The sequence below is a fragment of the Pieris napi genome, chromosome 10 (assembly GCF_905475465.1).
Source record: "Pieris napi chromosome 10, ilPieNapi1.2, whole genome shotgun sequence".
Taxonomy (NCBI): domain Eukaryota; kingdom Metazoa; phylum Arthropoda; class Insecta; order Lepidoptera; family Pieridae; genus Pieris; species Pieris napi.
Genome location: NC_062243.1, coordinates 8,151,172 through 8,176,661, shown reverse-complemented (window position 1 = coordinate 8,176,661; position 25,490 = coordinate 8,151,172). Strand labels below are relative to the sequence as shown.

Genomic DNA, 25,490 nt, shown 5'->3' with positions numbered 1-25,490 from the left:
TTGTCTAACCGAGGTACGAATTTTACTTTCTGAAATTGGTCATTACTTTGGTTTTCTCGGTATTAAGACCGACAAGAATCCACAGTGTGTTGTTCAGTGAGGTCATCTGCAAACCTTAAGTGGGTTAATCTTTTACTGTTTATTATGAGTGCGTATTTATCCAAACTTGGTGTCTTCTAGACCTTGTTCTGTCTTGTCATATTCAAGAAAATACTTAAAATTTCTTAAATTCAATGTAAAAGAAAAATTCCATGTATTCGATTATTGTAATATAACCGATAGATTATGCTATAAGACGGGTAGATTATGCCATAAAACCGGTAAATTATGCAATTAAAGACGTCGAATGTACTAAAAACCCCGATAGATTATGTTATAAAAGAGGCCGGTTATGCTGAAACCTGGTAGATTATGCTGTAAAACGTAATTAGGTAGATCTTCTAGATCTAGAGCTTCAGACGTTCTTTACACCCAGAAATATATCTTACTAGCAGAGCGGCCAAGCGTTGCTGTGGCCAAGGTTTTTGTTATTACATAGTAGTAAACTATTCAAGGGAAACGGTAGAGGAACACCAGTCATGGGGACCACCATGCTGTTCGTGGTTATGCCATTAAATTGTAGCCCATTAAACTGTTAGAATTGTGACTATCAAATAATAAACAAATAATTTGCAATAAAATAATATTGCGGCTATAAATTAAGATGTAAGCTATCCTATCTTTAAAGTTGGATCAAACAAAACACGGTGTGCAAATTTAATTTAAAATCGGTTAAGTAGTTTAGGAGTCCATCGCGGACAAACGTGACGCGTAATTTATATATACATATTAAGATATGTACTTGAATCCAATAAATATAATATTAATTCAATACAGTGGTCGATTGTTAGTATTTTATGTGTTGAAACAGGAATTTAATACAATTTTGTTCGGTATTAAAGTCATCAGTTTTAATGCTATCTCCACTCCACCGCTTGTGTCTGACGCGTTACTGACTTTTGAACATTATACAATATTTTGTATAATTCCTAGAAAAAGTACGAAATTTAGTATTAGGTATAGGGCCTGACAATAAACATTAATTTCGATAAATCCAATAAAACAGATACGCATACAAAAATAATGTATTTCTTTTCAATTTTAAAACAAATTAACGAAAATTAGAACTATTTACATTTAATAGAATTATTATTCTTTATTGCTGATGCAATAAAGAATAATTCTACTAACTATACTTCGTGATCGAAGTAACGCCAGTTCGTAGGCGGCTCTATTATATACGTACAAGCATTATGAAATTAATCCTCTCTGTCAATTGTTAAAAAGATCTTGAATCTTTGTGCAAAACAAGGAATTTTGTGCCCTAGGCAAAAATACTTTGCGAAAGGGTGGCCTGTTGAGTGTTGACACGAATTGAATTTGTATGGAAATGGTCACGTGACCGTGAGCTAACGTCATTTTCATAAATACAGAGGACTTCTTTTATAATTACTTCACGAACTTATGTCGGAAACAACACATTTCTGCTGTTTTAAAAGACAACTATACAAAATATGTAGTTTTTCTATTTTTATTAAACTCAAAAATCATTAAACCTATCATGACTGGTGATCGTTGATAATTTAGTGATGACACATTGATCACTTATTTATCTGTCAATAAAAATTAAATTATTGAATCCGCTCATCCAGGGATTGGTTTAATTCCACTGCAGTTAATTAAAATAATTGAGTACCAACAATTACTTTATATTAATTATGTTTACAGCTTTCTAAAGTATATAAAAATAGAAACAACTACCTTAATATAATATTCACAATAATTTTTGTATCAAATATATTAAAACTGAAGTTTAAGTTTACACAATCAATCAATCAACAAAAATCAGCTAAACGCAACATTATCCCAATCTCAGATTTCTCCAGTAAACAGTGGTTCTGCTAAGAGTTTGAGCTGGTGTCGTCAAAAAATATTTGATGAAAAACAATAAACTTCAAGCAAAATCAAATTATTTAAAAAAAAATCTAACCTTAACAAACGAAAGACCAAATGTATAAACAAAGACAAGAAAAATATAAAAGTATCAAATACTTTCAGTCTTAACATTCTTTGTTCTGGCACTGCGTTATTTTTTTTAATTTTCGAACAAAATATCCGAAAATTATACGGTAACTTTTTTTCAATTAACGTACAATTTAAAAAAATTCTAAGATTTTGTAAAACAATTATTACTATAATCACGAACATCAGTATGTACTTAATAAATTCAGTTTAATTTTTAAAAGTTTGTTCGCGCTTAAAGTTCTTAAGTTAGTAAGTTCTTAGTTACTCATAATAAAAGCTTGGACAAAGCGAAAATAATTCAACCAAAGGGTAGAAATTAAAAATGAGAATGAAAATAATCAGCTGTCTCAGTGAAAATAGTCCCACAAAAAAATTCACCACCTGGATCTCCGTACTGAACAAAATTCAAGAGACATAAATATATACTAGGCTTGACACAACAAAATTTTGCATAAATTTTCATTGAACAGAATACAATTTTATGACAATTTAATTTATTTCAATTGGTAACGGATGTCGTAAGAACTTTTCCAATGTTGGCCCGTTTCTGCCTAAAGGATCCTTGGGAAACATTATCATGTCGTCAACCCACGTGAACTGTAAGAGTCTATTCTCTATGATATATCGCCATCTTGGATTTTCTGACATTAGGTCTCTATAATTGTCTGTAGAAACAATAACGCCATCAAATTCTGCGGCACATTGCACTATGTATCTGTAATATTATTAAAATAAATAACAAATTAATAAATAATACGAGTACATAATCTAATGCCTGCCATTGTATTCATTAAAATTTAGTTTTAATTAATTGAAAATGTACTGTGGTGTGGCTCTTCAGGCATCAAGGTTTCTTCAGTGATTTTTAGGTTTCAACTATGAATGAAAAAATAAATACTAAAATCGTAAAAATCGTGCATCGTAAAAATTCACAGCTCATCATTTTTCTCCATCGCGCCAAAAGAAGTATAACTTCAAAAATATTCTTATAAATGTATAGAAAGCGACAATATCAGCTATCACAATAACATATTTTATTTTCAAATAATAAAGCAGACTAAAACGAAGACAGGTTACATGCGCAGAGAGATAGTAAGTCCATAGATTACAGCCGGGGATCGAACCTACGACCTTAGAGATGAGAGTTTCACGCAGAAGCCAAAAATAGTCAAAAAAAGCCCGAGACACGAAAACAGCTAGACCGATTTTAATTTTTTATTTTGTTGTATTCGTCGTGCTAAACAGAAAAGAAACATTAATAAAAATTTCGGACAGGTAAAAAAAATCGAATTAAAATGTAAACAAAAATTAGTTTTTAAAACACATAGAGAAGTCCGAGATATTTTCAATATATTGTCAAAATACAGAATAGACAATTTATTGAGAAAGATTACATGTGATGAGACTGCAGCATCATTTGATCTAATTACGGGTGTTGAGAATCACACCTTAAACAAAAACCTATCACGGAATGACAGACACAACATAATTTCACGTATTATTTATTATTTAAAGAGAGGCACTTGATTTATACTATAAAAACTTCATTAAATGAATAAACCCTAAATGTTATATAATTCTAAGATGTTCTATCGCTCAAACAAAAAAAAGGGTGCGTGTACTTATGTACGCGCGTAAGAAGTTATACTTCTTTGGCTTTCTTTATTTTTTTAAAATATAATTAATAATTAATATTTAAGGTAAACAATTTAATAATATTTAGTATATTATTCAATTATTAATTAATATTAATAACAATTATTATGTATTATTTTATTGTATTATTAATTCAATTAATTAACTTGGTATGTTTCATAACCTTTTAACTAAGTAACAATAGGTCTTTGTGAAAAAACATTGCTAAATTTCTTTGAAAAAATAATTAAAACTCCTTTATTTGTTTAAAAGGTCATTATAGGTAGGTATATGTCATTATGGTCATTCAAAATTCTTGGCATAGCTGCTAACTTCACGCATATTCTATTTCTTTTTACTTGTAGATTGTCTTATTCCCATCTCGCTCGCGCACGCTATAATCACACTGACAACTTTGTGTCACGGTGCGCGCGCAATCGTAAAATTTCACTCTCATCAATTTTTCATAACGCGCCAAGACGTATAACTTCAAAAATACTAATTAATTAAGACACACCTTCTTGTCTAACAATGTAACAACAATCCTAATATTAAAAACCATAAAATATTTATGAATGACGTTTTTACCTATCATCATATGACGTGATCATCCGTCCCTGTATTTCCCGAGAAGGAGTATACACGACATAACCCTGTCTCTCCATCTGATCCAATAATCTACCGTCTGTACTTTTCCCTTGCTTACATCTGGAATAAAGGATAGTTCAATTGAATAGTGAATAGTGAATTTACATTAATCCTTTGCTATTCATACTGATCTGCAAAGGAAAAACAGTGTAATTTAAATTGTCTATCAAAGTGAAATGTTTATAATAATTGTATTTAAAATTGAATGTTTGTTTTACCTTTGGGGAGCGTTCAAGTATTACCTAACGAATTTTGGGGGGAGGGGGTCCTTTTGTAAAACGTTACGATGCGGGGCGGGGATTGAATTACGCCTTATTTTAATATTATTTTCGACTTTCCAGTACCTTACATCACATAATGCTAGCTTTTAGGTAGTCATGAAACGTTTTACTATACTAGGGTACAGAAAAACGTTACGGCACGTTACATTTGTTGTCAATCAGTGTAATCTCCAAACATTGCGTGACGTAATACTTAATACTTGAACGCTCCCTTTTCTCAATTTTATTAATAATTAAGAGGCATTTACCAAATAAAAAGGAAATCATCATCAGTCATCACATCACAGATCATCCTTTTATAATTAATATCTCTACTACAATATGGATAATGTATGGTAGTTGAAAATAAAAATTAAAAATTTACCTAAAATGTGGCACAAACGATTTGACAATATGTCCCCTTCTAATAAAGTAGTCAATACATATTTTAAGTCCTTGTACAGAAAACACTCTACCCTTGGTGTGTCTGAAAAAATTAAGATTTCAATGAATAGGTTTTTTTTTATAAAGCACAAGATGTAAAATATTGAACTTAAACCCATTAAATCAGTATTGAGTCCTTGATAAAGCCAATTAAGTTAATTACAAATGTTTGTGTCTAGTATTAATTAAATAAATAATACTTAGTGAAAAATATTTGGCTATAAAAAATTAACCTTGCCACTTGAAGCAACTCAAAATTGGTCACAAGGTTGTTATTTGACAGGCATGTTTGATTGAAAGAGTAGGAGAATAAATTTCATAAGTGCATTCTTGATTTAATTATAAAGATCTATGATAAATAGCATACATGGCCTGAGCTACACAAGATTTTTAAAGTGTGTTTAACTGTTTATAGAGTGAATATGTTAAGTCATACTGTCAGATATCAATGCAATTAATTAAACTATAAATTGCTATCCTGTAGAGAAAAACCCAGAACTTATTTCAAAAACAAACAATCGTTAAGTAAGTGTTATATTAATTTTTAACATTTTTATTATTCTTCTTGATTATTATTTAGTTTTTTTACCTTTAAGAATGTTACGTAAGTGACTGTGACTAAAAACTAGTATTATCTTTTAATAACATAACTACCAATGTAAGAGCATGCCAAGGATTTGCTAATAAAATTAAAACACACTCAAATTCAAAACTTACTGCATAGCAACATTACTTCCATCTATAACAATCATACGCAGACCTGTTTTATTCTTAATATCTTTTCTAGGATTATAAATGTTACTGCCAATACTATTTCTGGACGGAGCCTGGTGAAGTATTACTTCTTTTATGAAAGCATCTTCTGCTGATTGAATTGACTGATTAATTCCATTCTGAAATTTAAAACAGAATCCAATCTGTGTTATGTATGCCTATGCAAAGTATGCAGAGCTACCATAGACTTGACTCGAAATTGGCAATTCATATATTTTGTTTTAATTTTAAGAAATTAATGGTTGCATGGATAATTATTTATACAAGTAGATTAATTCTACTGTAATTAAAGCTATTTGAGCTATTAAATACATTATATAGTTATAGTCTAATATAAAATATTTTTTTTTTTTACGTATTTAAACTACAATGTCATTTCAACCTAGCACTAATGTTTACACTAGCTCAAAATGCTTGATCCTTTTGACGTATTTGTGGTGTAGTGTACACTGTCTTGAAGAGCTGGGCGCCCTCATCATTGAGAAGAAGCCTTATATTTGTTGGACTCATATAAAATTTAAGTTAAATTTTTTTTTTAGTAGCTTACAATATTGCTTTAATGCCTCTTTTCTAAATTAGTACAATACATATAGTTTATCCTATCAAGTATTACAAATAGGTTAAAAAATATATATTAATAAAAAAAATTAATAATAACAAGCTTAAGCTTTGTGTATTTAATGTTTATAGAATGTCTTGAAACTTACCCTAAAACTATGTAAACTCTTTGGTCCATCACAGCCACTAAAGATCTTCTGAGCAATGAATTTTAACAGTTTTCCTTTAGCAGACGAATCCATTTTCTCAATGCCATCAACAAATTTCTTCATCTGATTCTTATTTCTTTTTCTAGATATTACATTCACCACAGTCACCTCGGAGTCTCCACTCATAGATATATTTGAGTCTATAGACTTTGCATCATCTACTAAATCAATAACTGTAGGTTGAGTAGCATCTATAGTGCTATTTTCTGTTAAGTCTATAGTTATATAGGACTCATCATTTATTTGTTTAGTTAAACTTAAAACATCTGAATGAAAGTTAGCTATATTTTCATTGTGGTTAACTATATTATTTTTTGGAGTTGAGCATTGTAATGGGCATATGTTTAAATCAGATCTACATATTTGAGCTTTACTAGGAGTTTTGTTAATAGTTTCAATTATGGCTGGTTTGTGTTTATCTTCTTTTGGTACATCAATACAATTAACAATTTCTATAACTGTATTAATACTTCCATGTGAAGAATTTGTTTCATTATTAACTGTACCGACACTTCCCTGAGAAGAATTTGAGTCTCGTCTTAAATTATCAAATAGCTTCTTGATTTTCTTGTTTGTTTTTCTTTTATTTTTCTTTTTTTTCCTTTGAATTCTTTTAGATGAATTTCCTATATTACGTTTATTACAAGTTATTTTCTGAAATATTTAAAGTTTATTTTAAATTCTGTGTTAACAATGTTAAAGTAATGCTAAAACAAATTCCCTTTTTTGTGACTACTTACTTCCTTTAAAAGATTTCATTAAATAATTGTCAATGACATCTATAAAAGACATTCACGTAATTTGAATGAAATTAACGATCAAAATTATATTGAACCGAAATTTTATGGGATTAAAAATACATACTTAAAAGGATGAATATAAACAATAATGATAATACAATTTAACTCAAACAATAAATATTATATAGGAGAAAACAAAGATATAGTTATCACAACCAACTCACGCTTGTAATGGAACCCTCGGACATTTTTCCCATTACCTTGTACAAAAGTAAAAAGCAAAGTTGAATTATATGTAATATGGAAATGTACACTAATAAAATTCGAAGTAGAAAATAGAAAAATGTACAATTATCAAAATAATAAATTAATTTTGTAATCACGATTTCTTTAAAAACATTGAAAAGTTTAAATATTCAGATACATAATGTCAACATAAAATTTTGACATAATCAGACAGATGACAGACACAAAGACGTCAGGATAAACCCACAGACGAGACAAATCTTGAACTCTTATCTGCGACTCTGTGTAATGTTCGTTTTACGATAATAAATAAATATAGTGCTTTTCATGAAAGAAGTCCCGCGGTGATTTTTGGATCTAAATTTGACAGGTCGGCAATGTTGTCATTCGTCGATGTTATCAAGTTCGTTTGTTGTGGTAGATTTTTGTGAATTTTTAACTAGCTTAGTGCATTTTAAAGATTTATTACAATGCCAAAAGTTGTAAAAAGTTCGGCTCGAGAAATGATATTAAAGGTGAAAGAGTTCTGTGAAGCGGAACATAAGAATCAAGGTGTTTTAATACCACTAAACAATGTTCGGAAGAGAGTTGCCGCCATAACAGGTACTTTTTAGAGTTGCCATTTAATAATTTTTTGCTGTATTGATGGGACTTTTCAGGTATAAATTTGTTTTTACGACAAAATTGAATAAATACATAACGTGATGAAACTAGGTAACTGAAATTAAAACATATATTACATATTACATAAGCATTATAAACTGAAAGTTACTATTATTTTTAATTGTTCATAATTTAATTGCAGGTGTGTCAGAGAAAACTGTAACAAGAATTACAAACGAAGGTATAACAGCGGCTTGTACTTCGAAAAAAATTGTAACCCAACAATTATGCAATAAAACTGTGATTACAAAATTGTATTGCTTTTCTTTACCCTATTTTCTCATCTTTTCCCTGTAAGTAGGTAGAACACCGCTAATTTAAGTAAATAAAAATATAATTTTTACATAACAGAAATATTGTTTCATCGAAGTATGCAGAAAATAATATTATTTGATAAATTACATCTGCTAAATGTAAATAAAATAGGTAAATTTTTTACTCATAAATGGCAACATTACGTCATGCGATTGCAGCGCCGCGTCTGGGGGACTTCTTTCATGAAAAGGACTATACCTTGTCGTAGAATACTATTAAACTAAATATCAAATACTACGCTTAGTGAGCAAACCTCTGAAAGAATTAAGGGAGAATTGAGGTTAATCTGTTATTATGGTGTTTGTTAACGGGGTTTTAAGACAGTAAATAATACAGAATTGTTGATAGTGGTCGAAATTGACAAATATTTTTTAAATTCTTAGAAAAATATTAGCATAAATAATTAAGAGAAAATTATATATTCTATTCTCAGGTTAACTGCCGTACTACCAGACAAAAACTACATTTAACATTTTTTTTCAAATTATTTATTACCAACAATAATATGGTAAAAGATACCAAAAAATTCACAGTATAACAAAAGACATTATTTTACATTAATTGTGGTGACATGTAAATTGTCACTATAATTAACTCTACTTTATCTGTTACTTAAATAATAATCACAAACAATAAAGCCCGCCTCGTCTAACATTGATTATTATTCTTTAACAACACAAAGTCTGAAATACTAATATTTCATTAAGTACAATTGGAATGTAACCTATAGTTAATTATTAAATACTATTATGCACTTGTAATTATTAGTCAATTTTAGCCTCTTTATAACTGCTTGAGATAAAAAATATATATCTAGTACATATACATAAAATATTTTTACTGAAGTACTGTTTGTTATTCAACCATAATTACCTATACGTGTAGTAGAAGATTAAAGAATTAGAATTAATTTGTTTTTAGTCCATGGATTCGATTGAATTTGGTGCCTGAAAAACTTGCGTTTCTTGTTTCTCTTTTGCTGCCTATTCAATTAACGCGCACTGAAAGCTCACGAATTTTACATCGTATAACTGAGTTTCTACATATAAGCCATTTATGCACTATAACCCGTTTTGTACTATTTACAAGTATGAATTTCGACAGTTTTGACACAAATATTGCAATCAACACGGCAGCACCAGTGAAATTTACAATCGCATCGCTCTTTTATAACGGCCCGTTTTGTATTGTAGCCCCGGCCACAACACATTATTGCACATCCATCTATGCCTGGTGACGTTCTGTTGCAATTTCGGCCGGTAGTGCCGAAGGAACCCTGAAACAATTTTTTAACCCTTACATAGTTGCCTATAACCCTCAAGCCTAAATTCGTAAGGTTTACAAGAAGTAGTTCAAGGTTTTTAGTAGATAATATATTATTTCATATTTGACCTTTCTTTATAATCGATCGCTTAATGGCGCTGAAAGGCATATTTGCCTTAGGTATGTAATATTTTTGAAGTGAAACTTCTTTAGGCGCATGAGAGTAATTTTTTTCGGAACGTCACGAAGATGTGATGCGTTTTTGCCGAAGAAATGGGAGAGAGCGATTGAGACCGATTGAGAGAAGGAGAGAGAGAGTGAGAAGGGTGAATTACCTTATAGAAATTCTATTTTTAAAATTAAAATTTCGTAAAGAGAATTTATGAAATATTAGTATTTTATATTTTATGCAAAATAATTTATTGAAATCTCAAATAAATTAATTGTATATTAAAATGCCACGCGATTTTATTATCGAAGAAATAAATTTAAAAAATTAAATTTATATTTTGTATTAATTTCGACACTTAATATTTTAATGACAATTAAATTCATTAAATTCCTAACATATCATAACACTTTTTGCTTTCCTCTAAGTCTTGGAAATCTAAAATATTACATTTGTATAAATATGTATGAACAAGACTTAAAAATTTGTTTACCAAAGAAGTTACACTTCTGACATGTGTACTTTGTACGCACGCACTTTTTTTTTATTACTTTGAAATCGCTTTATATTGTGCAATATAAAGCGATACAGTTAAATAAATTATATAGGTGGCTTTTTAGAATCGTGTCGTATTTTAAAATTATATTTCCATACCAATGTCTCGTTCTTAATACAATAATTAGGTGATTCCTCCAAGTAGACGAGGTCCTGCGGCGTGGGCAGACTATAATTAGGATTACCCACGCGTAGCTTGCCACGTCTTGATACTTTCACCTCCGTTGCTCCTTCATATTTCTCATGGAGATAGTCACCTAAGCATCAAATTATTTTTATTAAATAAGCCAAAAAAAACACCACAAAAATATAGTAGAACAAAAACATAAGTAAAATGTGTTTATTATTTTACATAAGGTGTAGTTCGATAGTAAGGTTCTTCTATGTCCCGTGTACTATTGAGTCTGCGATGTTTATTACGTTAGAGGCGTTAACCATAATTAAATGACTTATTTATTTTTAAATACGATTTAAGTTTACTTAAGTAAGCATTCACTTGCACGTCTTGTACGCCATTTATAACTGGCAAGAACAATCCTATAAGTTATCTAGCACAATGGGAACCTTACATAGAACCATTTGGCTAATTCGGTATCAAACGAGCCGCCATTACCGCCACAATAGAAGAGAGTAATGAAGCGCTTGTGAGTTTATGCAGACTTGGTAGCTTGGGTAGTGAAATCGATTTGATATCGGGGTATTCTTTGGAGCCGATAAATTGGTTAGTGGAATGAAGTTCGAAATATGTACTTCAGGATTGGTTTTAAAAGTCTTAATGTTATTTTAAACTTTTAGAGATTCATAAAATGTGCCATCAAATTATTAATTATGTAAAAGACTTACGGCTCTTAAATAAATAAACTGCTTTTTTATAAGAGAATAAAGTAAATTTGATAGAGTTTCTAAACTGTTCTTCAGGACACGTTCTAAACTTAGGCGTGGCACAAAAATATACAGAAAATAAGCAGAGTTTCAAGAAATAAATAATGATAACTTACCAATTTCCCTGAATGTAGCTAATTGCTGCCAGCACGTGATGAGACTACATGACCCCGAAACACCGTGACATTTACACGTGACACGAGATTTCTTGATAACAGCCTATAACACAACACATTTTACGAACGGATAGGAAATAAGTAATAGTTAAAAAAAACTAAAAAACACGCTTTTAAAGCACATCAAACTAAAAAGTGAAAAATAATTCCTAATTTAGGCTGAAAATGGTAATGAACAAAAAACACTGGTTTTATTGTGAAAAAGCGTGGGTTGCTCGATAGACGAAAAATATGGCACAGAGCGCCCCACGCTTTTTTTCACTTTTTAGTTTGATGTGCTTTAAATGCGTGTTTTTTAGTTTTTTTTAACTATTATTTATTTTTTAGTTTTTAGTTAAATTTTTTTCTTTTTTTTCGGATTATTGCATTGTCATCGATCTTTGACAGGTGCGCAAAGTTTGAATTAAATCTGTCCGTTAAAAGTGGGTCAAAATCGAGTCCGAAGGAGTCGGTTACATACATACAGGTGAAGCTAATATAAAGCGAGTAAAAAAGCTGAGATACACGTAAGCGAAAAATGTTTGGCTTAATATTATAATTTATTTCAATATTTTTGATAGGGTATTGAAGTTACTAATTAAAGACTGACTCAACAGTGGACTAGCAATTACAGTCCCTAACAAAGAACACAAACGAACGGGGGAATGTCTACAAAATATTGCTAAATGGATAAAGCTAAATAGAAAGAGTACAAAGTATTAAAGAAATCTAGTTTCAAATACGTACATAATTTTAGTGCTAAATATGCAGATTCCCGCTATGTATTAATTTAAAATAATCCTTTGAAATAACTAAGTAGGTTTGACAGTAATCTTAAATGTCGACGCTAAAGCCATATGAATGTTCTTACATTATGAATTTTGCAGTTTGAGTTGAAAACAAATCGGATTGATCTCCTTATTTATTGTTCAAGTTCTTTAATAAGAAACTTTGTGTGTATAAAATAGATTTCAAACATATTCAAGTTTAATAAACAGTAAAAACAGCACTAGTAAGCTAAGAATTATCACGAATTAATAAAACAATTTTTAACCGGATTGAAGTTATGTATTTACAATTATTTTACATAATTTTAAATTTAACCGACGTTTCGCAGGCTTTACAGCGTGCGTGGTAACGGTAACTGAAGAGTGAAGACAAAAGGTGTTGAATGTCAAAAAGTATTACAGCTGTAGAAAAAGTTGTATTTATTAAATGTTAAAAATTGTTATGCAATAAACTACAAATTCCCTCCTTATCAGAATGCCAAATCCTCCTTATAAAATGACTGCTTTACGACTGATTTGAGCCCGACCGCCGCTGTAACAACCGCTGTGTGAGTTCGAAAAGTGAGTTACAGAATCGCAAGGCTGATAGTATTCGCTTCGATATCGTTATAACAGATTTTGACTGTATTAATATAATATCTAGCCACACTTTATTTTCAGTTCTAATGAAAACAGTTATAAGGCCGCGATACAGGGAGTAGTGACCATATCTGGTGGTGGTGGTACGTGTGAAGTGTCAAAGACTCGAAAGATTAACTTACCCGTCTGCCAGCTTCGTTATTGTGCCTGTTCATTAACTGGCGTCCCTGTTCGCGGCTGCCCCTTTTCACTTTCCCCTCCCTCTCGCGGACATCTACAAAGCTTTCTGTGAACCTGGTACAATCATTATTTTAATTAGCAGTTTTTTTCTATAATGAGCCTTCATTTTTGTGAGTATGGGTGGAATTTATTTGCAGTACTAGGAAATGAGAGGGAATTTTTGCATAGAACTTTTTAATCGATATTTTTATTAAAATTTTATAATATAGTACTAGATAATTTTTTCGCATTCATTTATTGTTTATTGATATGTTTAATTCAGTGAGATTAATAGAGAATTTATTTTCTTGATCTGTTCTACACTCTTTATGCTCCAAAATATTATAACTTTTAAATCTTAACTTATTATGATTTGTAATTTTTTTTAGAAAGTAAATGTTGTAGAAAAATAATGTTAATCACCGTATAGACTTTACAAGAAACTATCATTTAAATATACGAAGTCTAAAACTTTATGCTTTTGTTGACCCTGGTACCCGAAAACTTTTACAGTGACTTTGCAACAGAGAGAGATAAAATACAGGGGGAGCAAGCCACGCCTCTTCACTACCTACCCCGTAGCAGTATAGGTCGGTTATCGAAAGCTGTCGCGTTCACAGTAGTCACACAAATGCAGTTTCACTATACAGTATGTTTAAAAATATGACTTTTTTGCCAAGCTATATATTTTAGTCTACTCTGGTTTTAGTAAGGTTGGGTGGGTGTAAATAAATAAAAATCTGTCAAATACATATAAATATTATGTGCATACGAGGGTGGATCCAAAAGTTCTAAGCGACCAAGAACGTAAAAGAGTAGTTTGTGTAAATAATTTTTCAAGCTCCATCTAACTCAACACACTTCACTTTTACTTCACTAACTATTCTTTCAATACTTCCTCTTAGAAACCCCAGGGCATCTGATGTCAAATTAAAAATAATAATTTTTCATTAAACTGTTTTTATTAAGATGCTTGACATAATTAAAAACATTGTGCACCATTTCACGAGATTCTCCTGGTAATGTTTGAAAAAAGATCAACATGTACAGTAAAGGTCAACATAAACGGTAGCAAAAGCAAAACAATAAGTAACTGTCTTTTTTATGCTCATAAGCTTGACCGAGCGCGAGAGAGACGGACAGTCTTTTCATGATGTATTTGTGATTGTATTTCAGTTAGACATCACGCCTCGCGCTTATTCACAGACACTACACAAGCACAAAGTGTAAATGTGTTGAAGCCGCCAGCTTTAGATAGCATACCAATACGTCACGTTATGTCAGAGGGTCTATTTCTTCGTAGCACGACAAAAACTTTTGTTTTAATAATAACTATCGTTAATTCATAATAAATGTTTAATTGATTATACCATTAAGTCAGTAACTAAATATTTACTATGGCTAATTTATCTGGTAAGATTATATTACTACGCGTTTCTAATGGGGGAAAAAATAAATATATCATAAAAGCCTGGTAATAGAGACGGATAAAGGTTTAACCGGTTCTAACCGGCTTAATCCAAGCTTTCCGCTTGGCTTTATTTCCAATATGAGGGATTTTCTACTGATGGTGTAGAGTTAACGCAAAACATTGCTTAATGTTTGTAAATCCGCAATCATTTATTGTTTTTTGATATGTTTAACTCAGTGAGATTAATAGAGAATTTATTTTCTTGATCTGATCTACACTTTAAGCAATTATTACAACTTTAAGTCAGTAATTAAATATTTACTATGCTTAATTTATCTGGTAAAATTATATTACTACGCGTGCCTCACGGGGGAAAAATACTCCTAATATATCATAAAAGCCTGGTAATAGAGACGGCTGAAAGGTTTAACCGGTTCTAACCGGCTTAATCCAAGCTTTCCGTTACTCGGATTTATTTCCAATATGAGGGATTTTCTAGTGATGATGTAGAGTTAACCCAAAACATTGTTTAATGTTTGTAAATCCGCATTCATTTATTGTGTATTGATATGTTTAATTCAGTGAGATTAATAGAGAATTTGTTTTCTTCATCTGATCTACACTTTTTATAGTCCAAATTATTATAACTTTTAAATCCAAAACTTTATGCCTTTGTTGACCCTGGTACCCGAAAACTTTTACAGTGACGTTGCAACAGAGAGAGATGAAATACAGGGGGAGCAAGCCACGCCTCTTCTCTCCCTACGCCGTAGCAGTGCGTCACGTTACGTCAGAGGGTCGATTTCTTTGTAGCACAAAAAAAACTTTTGTTTTAATAATAACTATCGTTAATTCGTAATACATGTTTAAGCAATTATAACTTTAAGTCAGTAACTAAATATTTTCTATGGTTAATTTATCTGGTAAGATTTTATTACTACGCGTGCCTCATGGGAGGAAAAATACTCCTAATATATCATAAAAGCCTGGTAATAGAGACGGCTTAAGGTTTAACCGGTTCTAACCGGCTTAATCCAAGCTTTCCGCTACTCGGCTTTATTTCCAATATGAGGAATTTTCTACTGATGATGTAGAGTTAACGCAAAACATTGTTTAATGTTTGTAAATCCGCATTCATTTATTGTTTATTGATATGTTAAATTCAGTGAGATTATTAGAGCATTTATTTTCTTGATCTGTCCTACACATTTTATACTCCAAAGTATTATAACTTTTAAATCCAAAACTTATTTATTTGTAATTTTTTTTAAAGTAAATGTTGTAGAAACATAATGTTAATCACCTTATAGACTTTACAAGAAACTATCATTTAAATATACGAAGTCTTCCAAAACGTTATGCTTTTGTTGACCCTGGTACCCGAAAACTTTTACAGTGACTTTGCAACAGAGAGAGATGAAATACAGGGGGAGCAAGCCACGCCTCTTCACCCCCTACGCCGTAGCAGTACGTCACGTTACGTCAGAGGGTCGATTTCTTCGTAGCACAACAAAAACTTTTGTTTTAATAATAACTATCGTTAATTCATAATACATGTTTAAGCAATTATAACTTTAAGTCAGTAACTAAATATTTTCTATGGTTAATTTATCTGGTAAGATTTTATTACTACGCGTGCCTCATGGGAGAAAAAATACTCCTAATATATCATAAAAGCCTGGTAATAGAGACGGCTAAAGGTTTAACCGGTTCTAACCGGCTTAATCCAAGCTTTCCGCTACTCGGCTTTATTTCCAATATGAGGGATTTCTACTGATGGTGTAGAGTTAACGCAAAACATTGTTTATTGGTTGTTAATCCGCAATCATTTATTGTTTTTTGATATTATGTTTAACTCAGTGAGATTAATAGAGAATTTATTTTCTTGATCTGTTCTACACTTTTTATAGTCCAAATTATTATAACTTTTAAATCCAAAACTTTATGCCTTTGTTGACCCTGGTACCCGAAAACTTTTACAGTAACTTTGCAACAGAAAGAGATGAAATACAGGTGGAGAAAGCCACGCCTCTTCTCTCCCTACGCCGTAGCAGTACGTCACGTTACGTCAGAGGGTCGATTTCTTTGTAGCACAACAAAAACTTTTGTTTTAATAATAACTATCGTTAATTCATAATACATGTTTAAGCAATTATAACTTTAAGTCAGTAACTAAATATTTACTATGGTTAATTTATCTGTTAAAATTGTATTACTACGCGTACCTCATGGGGGAAAATATACTCCTAATATATCATAAAAGCCTGGTAATAGAGACGGCTAAAGGTTTAACCGGTTCTAACCGGCTTAATCCAAGCTTTCCGCTACTCGGCTTTATTTCCAATATGAGGGATTTCTACTGATGGTGTAGAGTTAACGCAAAACATTGTTTATTGGTTGTTAATCCGCAATCATTTATTGTTTTTTGATATTATGTTTAACTCAGTGAGATTAATAGAGAATTTATTTTCTTGATCTGTTCTACACTTTTTATAGTCCAAATTATTATAACTTTTAAATCCAAAACTTTATGCCTTTGTTGACCCTGGTACCCGAAAACTTTTACAGTAACTTTGCAACAGAAAGAGATGAAATACAGGTGGAGAAAGCCACGCCTCTTCTCTCCCTACGCCGTAGCAGTACGTCACGTTACGTCAGAGGGTCGATTTCTTTGTAGCACAACAAAAACTTTTGTTTTAATAATAACTATCGTTAATTCATAATACATGTTTAAGCAATTATAACTTTAAGTCAGTAACTAAATATTTACTATGGTTAATTTATCTGTTAAAATTATATTAACACGCGTGCCTCATGGGGGATAAAATACTCCTAATATATCATAATAGCCTGGTAATAGAGACGGCTAAAGGTTTAACCGGTTCTAACTGGCTAAGCTTTCCGTTACTCGGCTTTATTTCTAATATGAGGGATTTCCTGGTGATGATGTATAGAGTTAACGCAAAACATTTTTTAATGTTTGTAAATCAATATACATAACTTTCCTAGGTAATTTGCGTTTATCTATATCCTTATAGAGAAAAATTACTATTACAGTAATAAAATTAATGTTACGATCGTACTTGAAATATTGATTTGTAAGATACCATTTTACAAAAAAAATCATCCATTTTAACTAAAAAAACTAGTTTACTATCTATAAGTAATATTGTATATATAAATATACTTCATTTTATATGGTAAGGCTAAACAAAACTTCTTTGTGCTGTATTGTAGCCTGGTATTTGTTCGATATTTTTCCGCTGACGATTATTCCGATTTGCCTGAAAACTTTATATTTATTATGTATGTATGTTGTTTTTAAAGACAACTTCTTAGGAATTTTTAATAAGGTGACCTATCAAAGAAAGTATATATTTTTATAATAAGTATATAAATATTTAGGTTATACTGTAAAACTAAGTTTATGCTACTTTACTAATAAAAGACAGCAAAGCTTAGAATATCCGCATTCCTAAGAATCTCCTAGCTACTTTTGCTTGCCTGGTTATAAAAATACTCAAATGCGGGAAAATCTCCTTTATGAAGTAAACTGAAGTTCCTCGCCCCGCAAAGCATTCCCTCTCTGACTTTCCCTCTTTAAATTCCGCATCACCTCTTGCAATTTCTTACACCCGTATCGAGAAAATTCAAAAGGGAAAATTGGAAAAGCTTTTTTAAAGCGTCATAAAAAAGATATCTCTGTAAGGTGTGTTTTGTTATTTACTACTTCATAAAAAAAATCTGTAGATCTTTCTTATTTCAGCTATTGTCTATAATACTTATTGTATTTAATATATCTTTTTCAATATTTTTTTATAATGAGAAGAATAAAATTATTCTGAGATGCATCCATAATATGAAGTTTTAAGTGTAATCAAAATCAAAAAAGTATATATTATAACACTTTCTATTAGTATCGATAACGGGTGGTGGTATTCTATACAGTGTAGACTGTATGTTTTACTTTCTAGTAACCAATGGGTAGGAAATGTGTTGACACCCACAAATTATTTGTGTGTGTACAGAGAGAGACGCCGCCCACTACTCACACAACGTAAAGGCTTTTCACGGAGAATTTCCTCGTGCCTTATACTGTCCTGATAATAAGGAATGAAATTTTCAGTATTTCAGGCATTTTCATCGTAGTTTCGAGCTCTGAAAGCAGGAAAGCGTACCCTTCCCTTTGAAAACCGATGTGGCACTGAAACGAGTTTCAGGGACGAATATGAAGTACAATTAATGTATACTTTTATGTCATCCTAGTAAAATAACCTCAAATTGAAGTTCATTGTTTTCTTTTAACCATTAAATAATATTATAATATTGTTCTTAGCGTACCATTAAAGTTCTGAACCATTATAATGTTAAAATAATAGAAACAAACGAAAACAAATGAGCAACGTTTTCAGGTGATTTTCTTAACCCTTCCACTACGTGAAAAAGTTCTAGGCTCCCAGATCCAAGTAGGAGGTTGTACGTCGTGGATATTAAGAGTGTGGTTTTAGTTGCATAAAAACTAACTTTTTTACTGATTACTGATTAAGTTTTCCTAAAATAACATATTTAATTTAACATTTAGTCGTCACTTTCTATTATTTGTGGCATTACGCACTAAGCGTTTAACTGGTCGTTCTGTCATAAGTAGTATTATTATTCACTTTTTATTTTAAATTTTAATGCATTTCGTCTAACAACCAGATAAACAATCCGGCATTTATCTATGCTGCCATGAACAGAGAATTAAATACAAATAAGAATCCCAAACATTACCAAAATGTGTGATTTTAATTACCCATTTTGATGAATTATCGCGTTGAGAGCTAAAGAGAGTCAAACTTTAAAACTTTTTATTACAATATAATGTACAATATTGGCTTTTATAAATACAACACACTGATGAAACAAAGATGTATTCACAGGTGATATAATTTTTTAATTACTTTAAAATTAAGACGAAAAATTGACCGTAAATAAGTAATGTAACTATATGTATTTGGTTTGCACATTTCAAATAATGTTGTGATATTATTTGTGTACTGTTTTAGTCTAGGAGTAAATAATACCAATCAAACTCGAACAAGTTTTCAGTATAAAAGTATTCGAAGGTGTAATTTTCCGTGAAAATATCTTCAATATTTCACCGCTCCTAGTAGCCAATCTGTCTGCTACCATGGTTTGACATCCTTGAGGTGTACCTGACAGCTTGTTACTTAAAGCAAATTAAGTTTTGTTAAGCAAAGCAAACTAATTACGGACCTTTTATTTATTTCTTATTTTAATTAACTTTGTAACAACATATTTTTCGTTACTTAATAAAAAATGAAAAAAATAATTATTTGATGCTTCTAAGTAATTGAGTAATAAAAATAAGCATGTCTACCTAAGCTACTTAGAGGTCCCACAGGTAAAAAACCTCAGTTGCTCAGGTAAGTTCACCTGTCTTACGGGCTCACCTGTAAACCAGGGTAAAATAAATGTGAAGATACCTTCCTGCCCTTGACCTTACGTGAAAATTTTCACGTGAATTTCAGGTGCACTCACACAACTATGTCCTACGTGTTGTCAGACATTGTGTCTCGTTTCACTCTCACATCAAAGTGAAGAGGGTGTGGATAAGGGAAGGAAGATCATGTATGTAAAGGGTCGGAAAGAGAGAAAAACACGCTTCCGATACCCTGAAGCGAAGAGTGAAATAGAACATTCGAAAAGGTGTCGCGGATATTCAGGTAAATGAACCTTCGTATACCTTCTAGTTTCCTGATACTCAGGTACAAACGCGTCAGGTGGTACCAAAGGTAGATTTAGTACGGATTTTTTAGGTGAATAAAGAAAAAGATAAAACACTATTTTGACCGGATTGAAGTTATGTATTATTATAAACCGTGACCACGCACGCTGTAAAGCACGCGAAACGTCGGATAAATTTAAAATTATGTTAAATAGTTGTAAATTTATAATAATACATAACTTCAATCCGGTCAAAATAGTGTTTTATTTAAATGAGTTATGTTAATCAAAGACAAAGAAAAAGATATCCCGTGAATATTATAAGCAAAGATCGATTTGTTTTTACATTAAAATGTTACTATACTCAAATCATTGTAATTTTTAATTATCCTTCATGGTTAACGAAGAAAATTATCTTTTTTTTTTTCGTAAAATCACAATGAAACACAGACAACCTTTATAAGCGAACTATTCAGTGCTTTGAAACAAAATGACTTTTCCACAGGCGACCCACTAACGTTAAACAAATTTGTATTAAAAAAAAAATCATTTTTTTACGCTTTTTCACATGACCAATTTCATGAAAATTATTTTGCGTTTTTTTTGGCCCAACCCGAGTAAGTAAGAACGTGTCTGTCGCTAACTGAGTACAGTTAAGAATAAAATGAATTATCAAATAAAATAAATTCGCCTTTAAAGATATACAATTACAAGACAGGAATCTTACTTGTATCCATACTCCAGGTTATCCCCACATCCACCCCACACCCAATCATTATGTAAATGTCGTGGCCGTGACGCACGGCTGCAACCACATGACGCGAGACTTCCATCCCGACATGCTCTGGAGATGGATAATGACACACCAGCAGCTGTTACAGCGTGGGTAAAAGCAGTTTCGCGGGACGCTGAAAAAAAATGTGTTTTTTTTCTCAGAAATATTTATTTATTCATTTATTTATTTATTTGCCTTGTCTAAAATCAAAACTTAATTAAACAAAAGAATAATTATATCTTCGTTTGCAAATATTTGGTATAGCTTTTTACATCATAAAGATGTATCGATTACTTTAGCTATTTGTTACAACTAATTATTTGCAAAAAACTTCATTTGGGGTTTTGTATAAAAATAAAGAAAAGTACTATTCTGATGCACCTCTTGTTTTCAAATAAAAGAAACAATGACGATTCAGCAATCGAACGGATTTTTGTTATTTCATTAAAGATTTTTGTAATAGATATTGTATTGTACTTTAAAATAGGAAAAGTCCAATAAAATACAATTATTCGTTTCGCGAAAGTATTTCCATAATTATAAAAAGAAATTCTCATCTAATAAGTGCAACAAGACCACGGGAGCTCAGATTAAATAAAGGAATCCGGTAAAACTATAAATCACTTTGAGCCGACACTGTGTCGACAACTTTAACTGAAATTTATGCTCCTTTTAAATGAGGCTGCTTTGCTTTGCACATTTAATATTATTTATTCTAATCCTTTATAACCGCAGCTATTCCTGTCTACATGTCTTTCAAATAAAACTAGCTCCCACCCGCGACTTTAGTTATTTTCTACACATACATATTTTCAACAGTATTTGCGCTTATCTTGTGAGAGGTAAAAATATTTCACCTTCAAAATAACCTTAATGTACACTGTTTTAACTAAAATGATTGATCTTTGTGGCAAATTGTGTTTATGTCGCAAAAATAGATAAAAAATCAGTGGCGCTATGACTCTTGGCCTTCAGATATAAATCTGTTTCTATTTCCAGATCGATTTTTAATAGGATGTAAGTCTTAGCATCACCCTTCTGTGCCTGACACGCGCCGTTTCGATTTTTCCTCATACAACGTCTCGATAATGAATCTTTTAATTTTTAAGAACTATTGTTAAAAAAATTCAAATTTAATTAATATGTATCAACTAAAATATATATATTATATATATATATAATAGGACATATTTGTGTCGGAATGTCACTAACAAAACGTACATACCTATTAAAGTCAAAGGTCCAAATACCGTCTCATTACTCGTGATGGTACAGTTCCACCTCCGCCCTTGAAACTGGTACTGGCACTCTTCAATACCCTTCCGGACCCCAGCACTAACAGTCGGCATATGGTCCTTATGGTGACGGCATATTCGACGCTGCCCTGGTGTTAGGCCTCGCAACCGGGCACAAAACCTTGACTTTTCAGAGAAAAGCCCTGGCTGGTTTGACCATTTCTCGAACTCCAGGAGACCCATATTGCTGAAAAAAGATTTAATTAAAACTTTCATTATTAGGTCGCGATAAGTCGCACAAGTATTTGTAAGTTAAGTAAAGAGTAAATAATAATGAAATTAATATAGTCATTTGTTATTGTCACATAGAAAAATAAGAAATGGAGTATACTGTATAAGTATTATTGGTGATGATGAGAGCCACGAGAACACAAGCTAATTGATATACCACGGAACAAGTTCAGATATTCATTCACAGATCGGTTTATTTTTGTTTAAATTTTTTGTATTTGGGCGCCCCATTTAATGTCTTCTCATCAATACCTTTAAGAATGTGATCCATTATATTGACCTCATTAAGTGATAAAAAATATACTTTTTTTTTTAAAGACAATTCACACCAATTGACCGAGTCCCATGTTAAGTGAAGCTTGTGTTATGGGTACTAGGCAACGGATATACATACATAGATAGATAGACATATAAATACATATTTACACTCAAGACCTAAGCACAACACAAAATGCTCATCACATCGATGTTCGTCTCAGCCGGGGATCGAACCCGGGACCCATGGATTCAAAGTCAGGGGTACTAACCACTAGACCGAATATATTTAATAAGTATCGTTGTTAATGACTAATGTCTCTTGTAACAAAAACATGCTTGAGTTACAGAGCTTCCAGCGAAACAAGTCTTAACATCATTTATTATAAATATATATAAAAAAATTATGTATCCGTTTTATATTCGGTCTAAGAAAGTACGACCACGTATCTCTGGGTTCCGTAAGCGGCTAGGCTGGTTACCCATTCGTCAGCGACGTGATTCCCACGTTCTCTATCTCTTATATTCTATCCTGTTTAATCCTTAAACACCTTCTTCGCAAAAACTATTTAAAATTTTTAGAAAGCCCATAGCAATAGCCTACGCTTTTCCGAAAACTATATCCTTGAAATCCCATTTCATAACTCTTCTTTTCTTGGCGAATCCTTTAAGATATCTGCGGTGAGGCTGTGGAACTCACTTCCCGTCCCTATCTGCTTAGTTCCTAGTTTTGTCTAAATAATTATATGTCTTTTGTATTTTTGCACGTTTTGCGCTAACCTTATTATGTGTAATAATTTTTTCTCACATTGGTTGCCTGGAGAGATCGCTCGAAAGCGATTAGGCAGCCAGTTATCTCCTGTTTATTTAATAATTTAAATCTACTAGGTATATTTCTGTATACTTGTAACACAAAGATAGATTAATTGATTACAAAACAATAAAACAGACGCAGTTGTCTACCTCATGCCGACAGAAGCCGATGCAAAGACCTTTTATTTATTTCTGTGTAAATATTATTAAAATCTGTGTTTAATTAATTGTGAGGTCGTAAAAATTTACATGACAAAACAAACAGATGAATGCAAATAGGAAATTGTAAATATGACTTAAAAAGATTCGTCACGGACATAACTGGAAGTCGTGATTGTGGAAGTAAACAATCTGAGATAATAGTAGTAGTATAGTAGATAATAGTAGAACTATATATGCTATTAGTTATAACTAAATACACATATATAAAGATTAGGTTTAACAACAGGTTATAACTGTATACCTATTAGTTTTTATTTCTTCCGATTATTTTGTTTAACGCATAAGTAAACAGGGAATCCTCGATTTATTTTTTGAAGAAAGCAAAGAAAGCAGTATTAGCAACCTTGGGTATTGATAAATATACTACCGCTTGCTTATAAGGTGAAGAAAACACGTTGAGGAAATCAGAACGTCTTTGAACCAAAAAATTAAAGCTTGTGGTTCACAGAAATGATAAAGAAGGAAACAGAAATTAAAAATAGCTGACTTTATTTTAATCACTTCAATGTTTCTTTAATAGAGTATGCATGTACAATAAGATGAAGTTTTAAGTAATCTCCTCAAGATACAGTCTCGATTTTAATAGAGATTTGCATAATCTTATTATATTAAACGGTTGATTTAAATCAACTTATAATTAGTACGCGAAAGTCAGTTGAGTTTCGTAAAAAAAAAGTATTATCATTGTTAGAGTAATAGTACAAATGCTATTATTCTAAGGACTAAAATAATAAAATTTAATACTTTAAAGAATAAAGAAAATAATGAATATCAATAAATAATTTATTTAAATTAAGTAAACCAATTTTAAAGAAAATAATTTTAAATATATTACCAAAAATATCACTTATACGAAAATATCACTAATAATACTGAATAGGCACATTAGACTAGTATCTTCCATAGATGGTAATGGTGAAATTCATTCCAGAGCCTCTCTGGCTTTTAAGCTTGATCTTCACAAAACGCTGCCCAATCCCACCAGCCGAAATAGTTGGGTAACCTCCGGTGCCATCTCTCACGTTGTCCTTGATATAAATCGCCTTAATATAGGCGAAGTTATGCTGCCCCGGCTCAGGATACTCAATAATACTGGTCCTCACCATGAAAGGGAAACCATATTTGTACTCGTTATGTTTGAAGACGATCACGTCGCCGTAAGTTGCTTGGCCAAGAGACAAGTCGTGGCTCTGGCTGCTCACGGCCGCGGCCAAGCAGAGTAGACTGATAAGAGATAAGAGACGCATTGTTCGTTCGTTCGTTAGCAATGTTGTGCTAATTAGAGCAATCAGAGCATATTGTTTTATATATACAGTAGAACCTCTATAAGTCGAACATCAAGGGAGACGCCAAAAAATTCGAGTTATAGAGTTTTCAACTTATGGAGGATTTCGACTTAGGCGGATTTTGATTCGACATAAAGAGTTTGAGGTTTATTCTAATAAATTTTGCAAAGCAAGCAAACACGTGTTTCCATGAGTCATAAATTTATTATTGTATACTCCTAAAATGTTTTCTAAGAAACAATAGTGTACTCACATTGTCGGCAAGTTCTTAAAGTCGGTAACTTATTTTTGTTCGAACATTAGAGA

At 31.5% G+C, this 25,490-nt stretch overlaps 2 protein-coding genes across 2 annotated transcripts in view; both read right to left on the bottom strand.

The window, feature by feature from the left end:
- Positions 1 to 1,249: 1,249 nt before the first annotated feature.
- LOC125053222 lies at positions 1,250 to 7,772 on the bottom strand. Its single transcript, XM_047654466.1, has 6 exons — positions 7,557 to 7,772; positions 6,533 to 7,246; positions 5,769 to 5,944; positions 4,993 to 5,094; positions 4,288 to 4,407; positions 1,250 to 2,779 (listed from the first exon to the last, which is right to left on the bottom strand). The coding sequence occupies exons 1-6, from the start codon at positions 7,587 to 7,589 to the stop codon at positions 2,554 to 2,556; spliced, it is 1,371 nt and encodes a 456-aa protein (XP_047510422.1). The 5' UTR covers positions 7,590 to 7,772; the 3' UTR covers positions 1,250 to 2,553.
- A 1,843-nt stretch (positions 7,773 to 9,615) lies between these two features.
- Positions 9,616 to 25,490, bottom strand: part of LOC125052989 (protein Wnt-5b-like) — a 32,789-nt gene continuing 16,914 nt past the window's right edge. Inside the window, exons 2-7 of the mRNA XM_047654126.1 lie at positions 22,308 to 22,564; positions 21,035 to 21,215; positions 13,130 to 13,241; positions 11,542 to 11,644; positions 10,643 to 10,800; positions 9,616 to 9,832 (exon numbers count right to left, since the gene is read on the bottom strand). Of these exons, the coding sequence (XP_047510082.1) occupies positions 9,635 to 9,832; positions 10,643 to 10,800; positions 11,542 to 11,644; positions 13,130 to 13,241; positions 21,035 to 21,215; positions 22,308 to 22,564 (1,009 nt within the window). The 3' untranslated portion in view covers positions 9,616 to 9,634. The remainder of the gene's footprint in view (positions 9,833 to 10,642; positions 10,801 to 11,541; positions 11,645 to 13,129; positions 13,242 to 21,034; positions 21,216 to 22,307; positions 22,565 to 25,490) is intronic.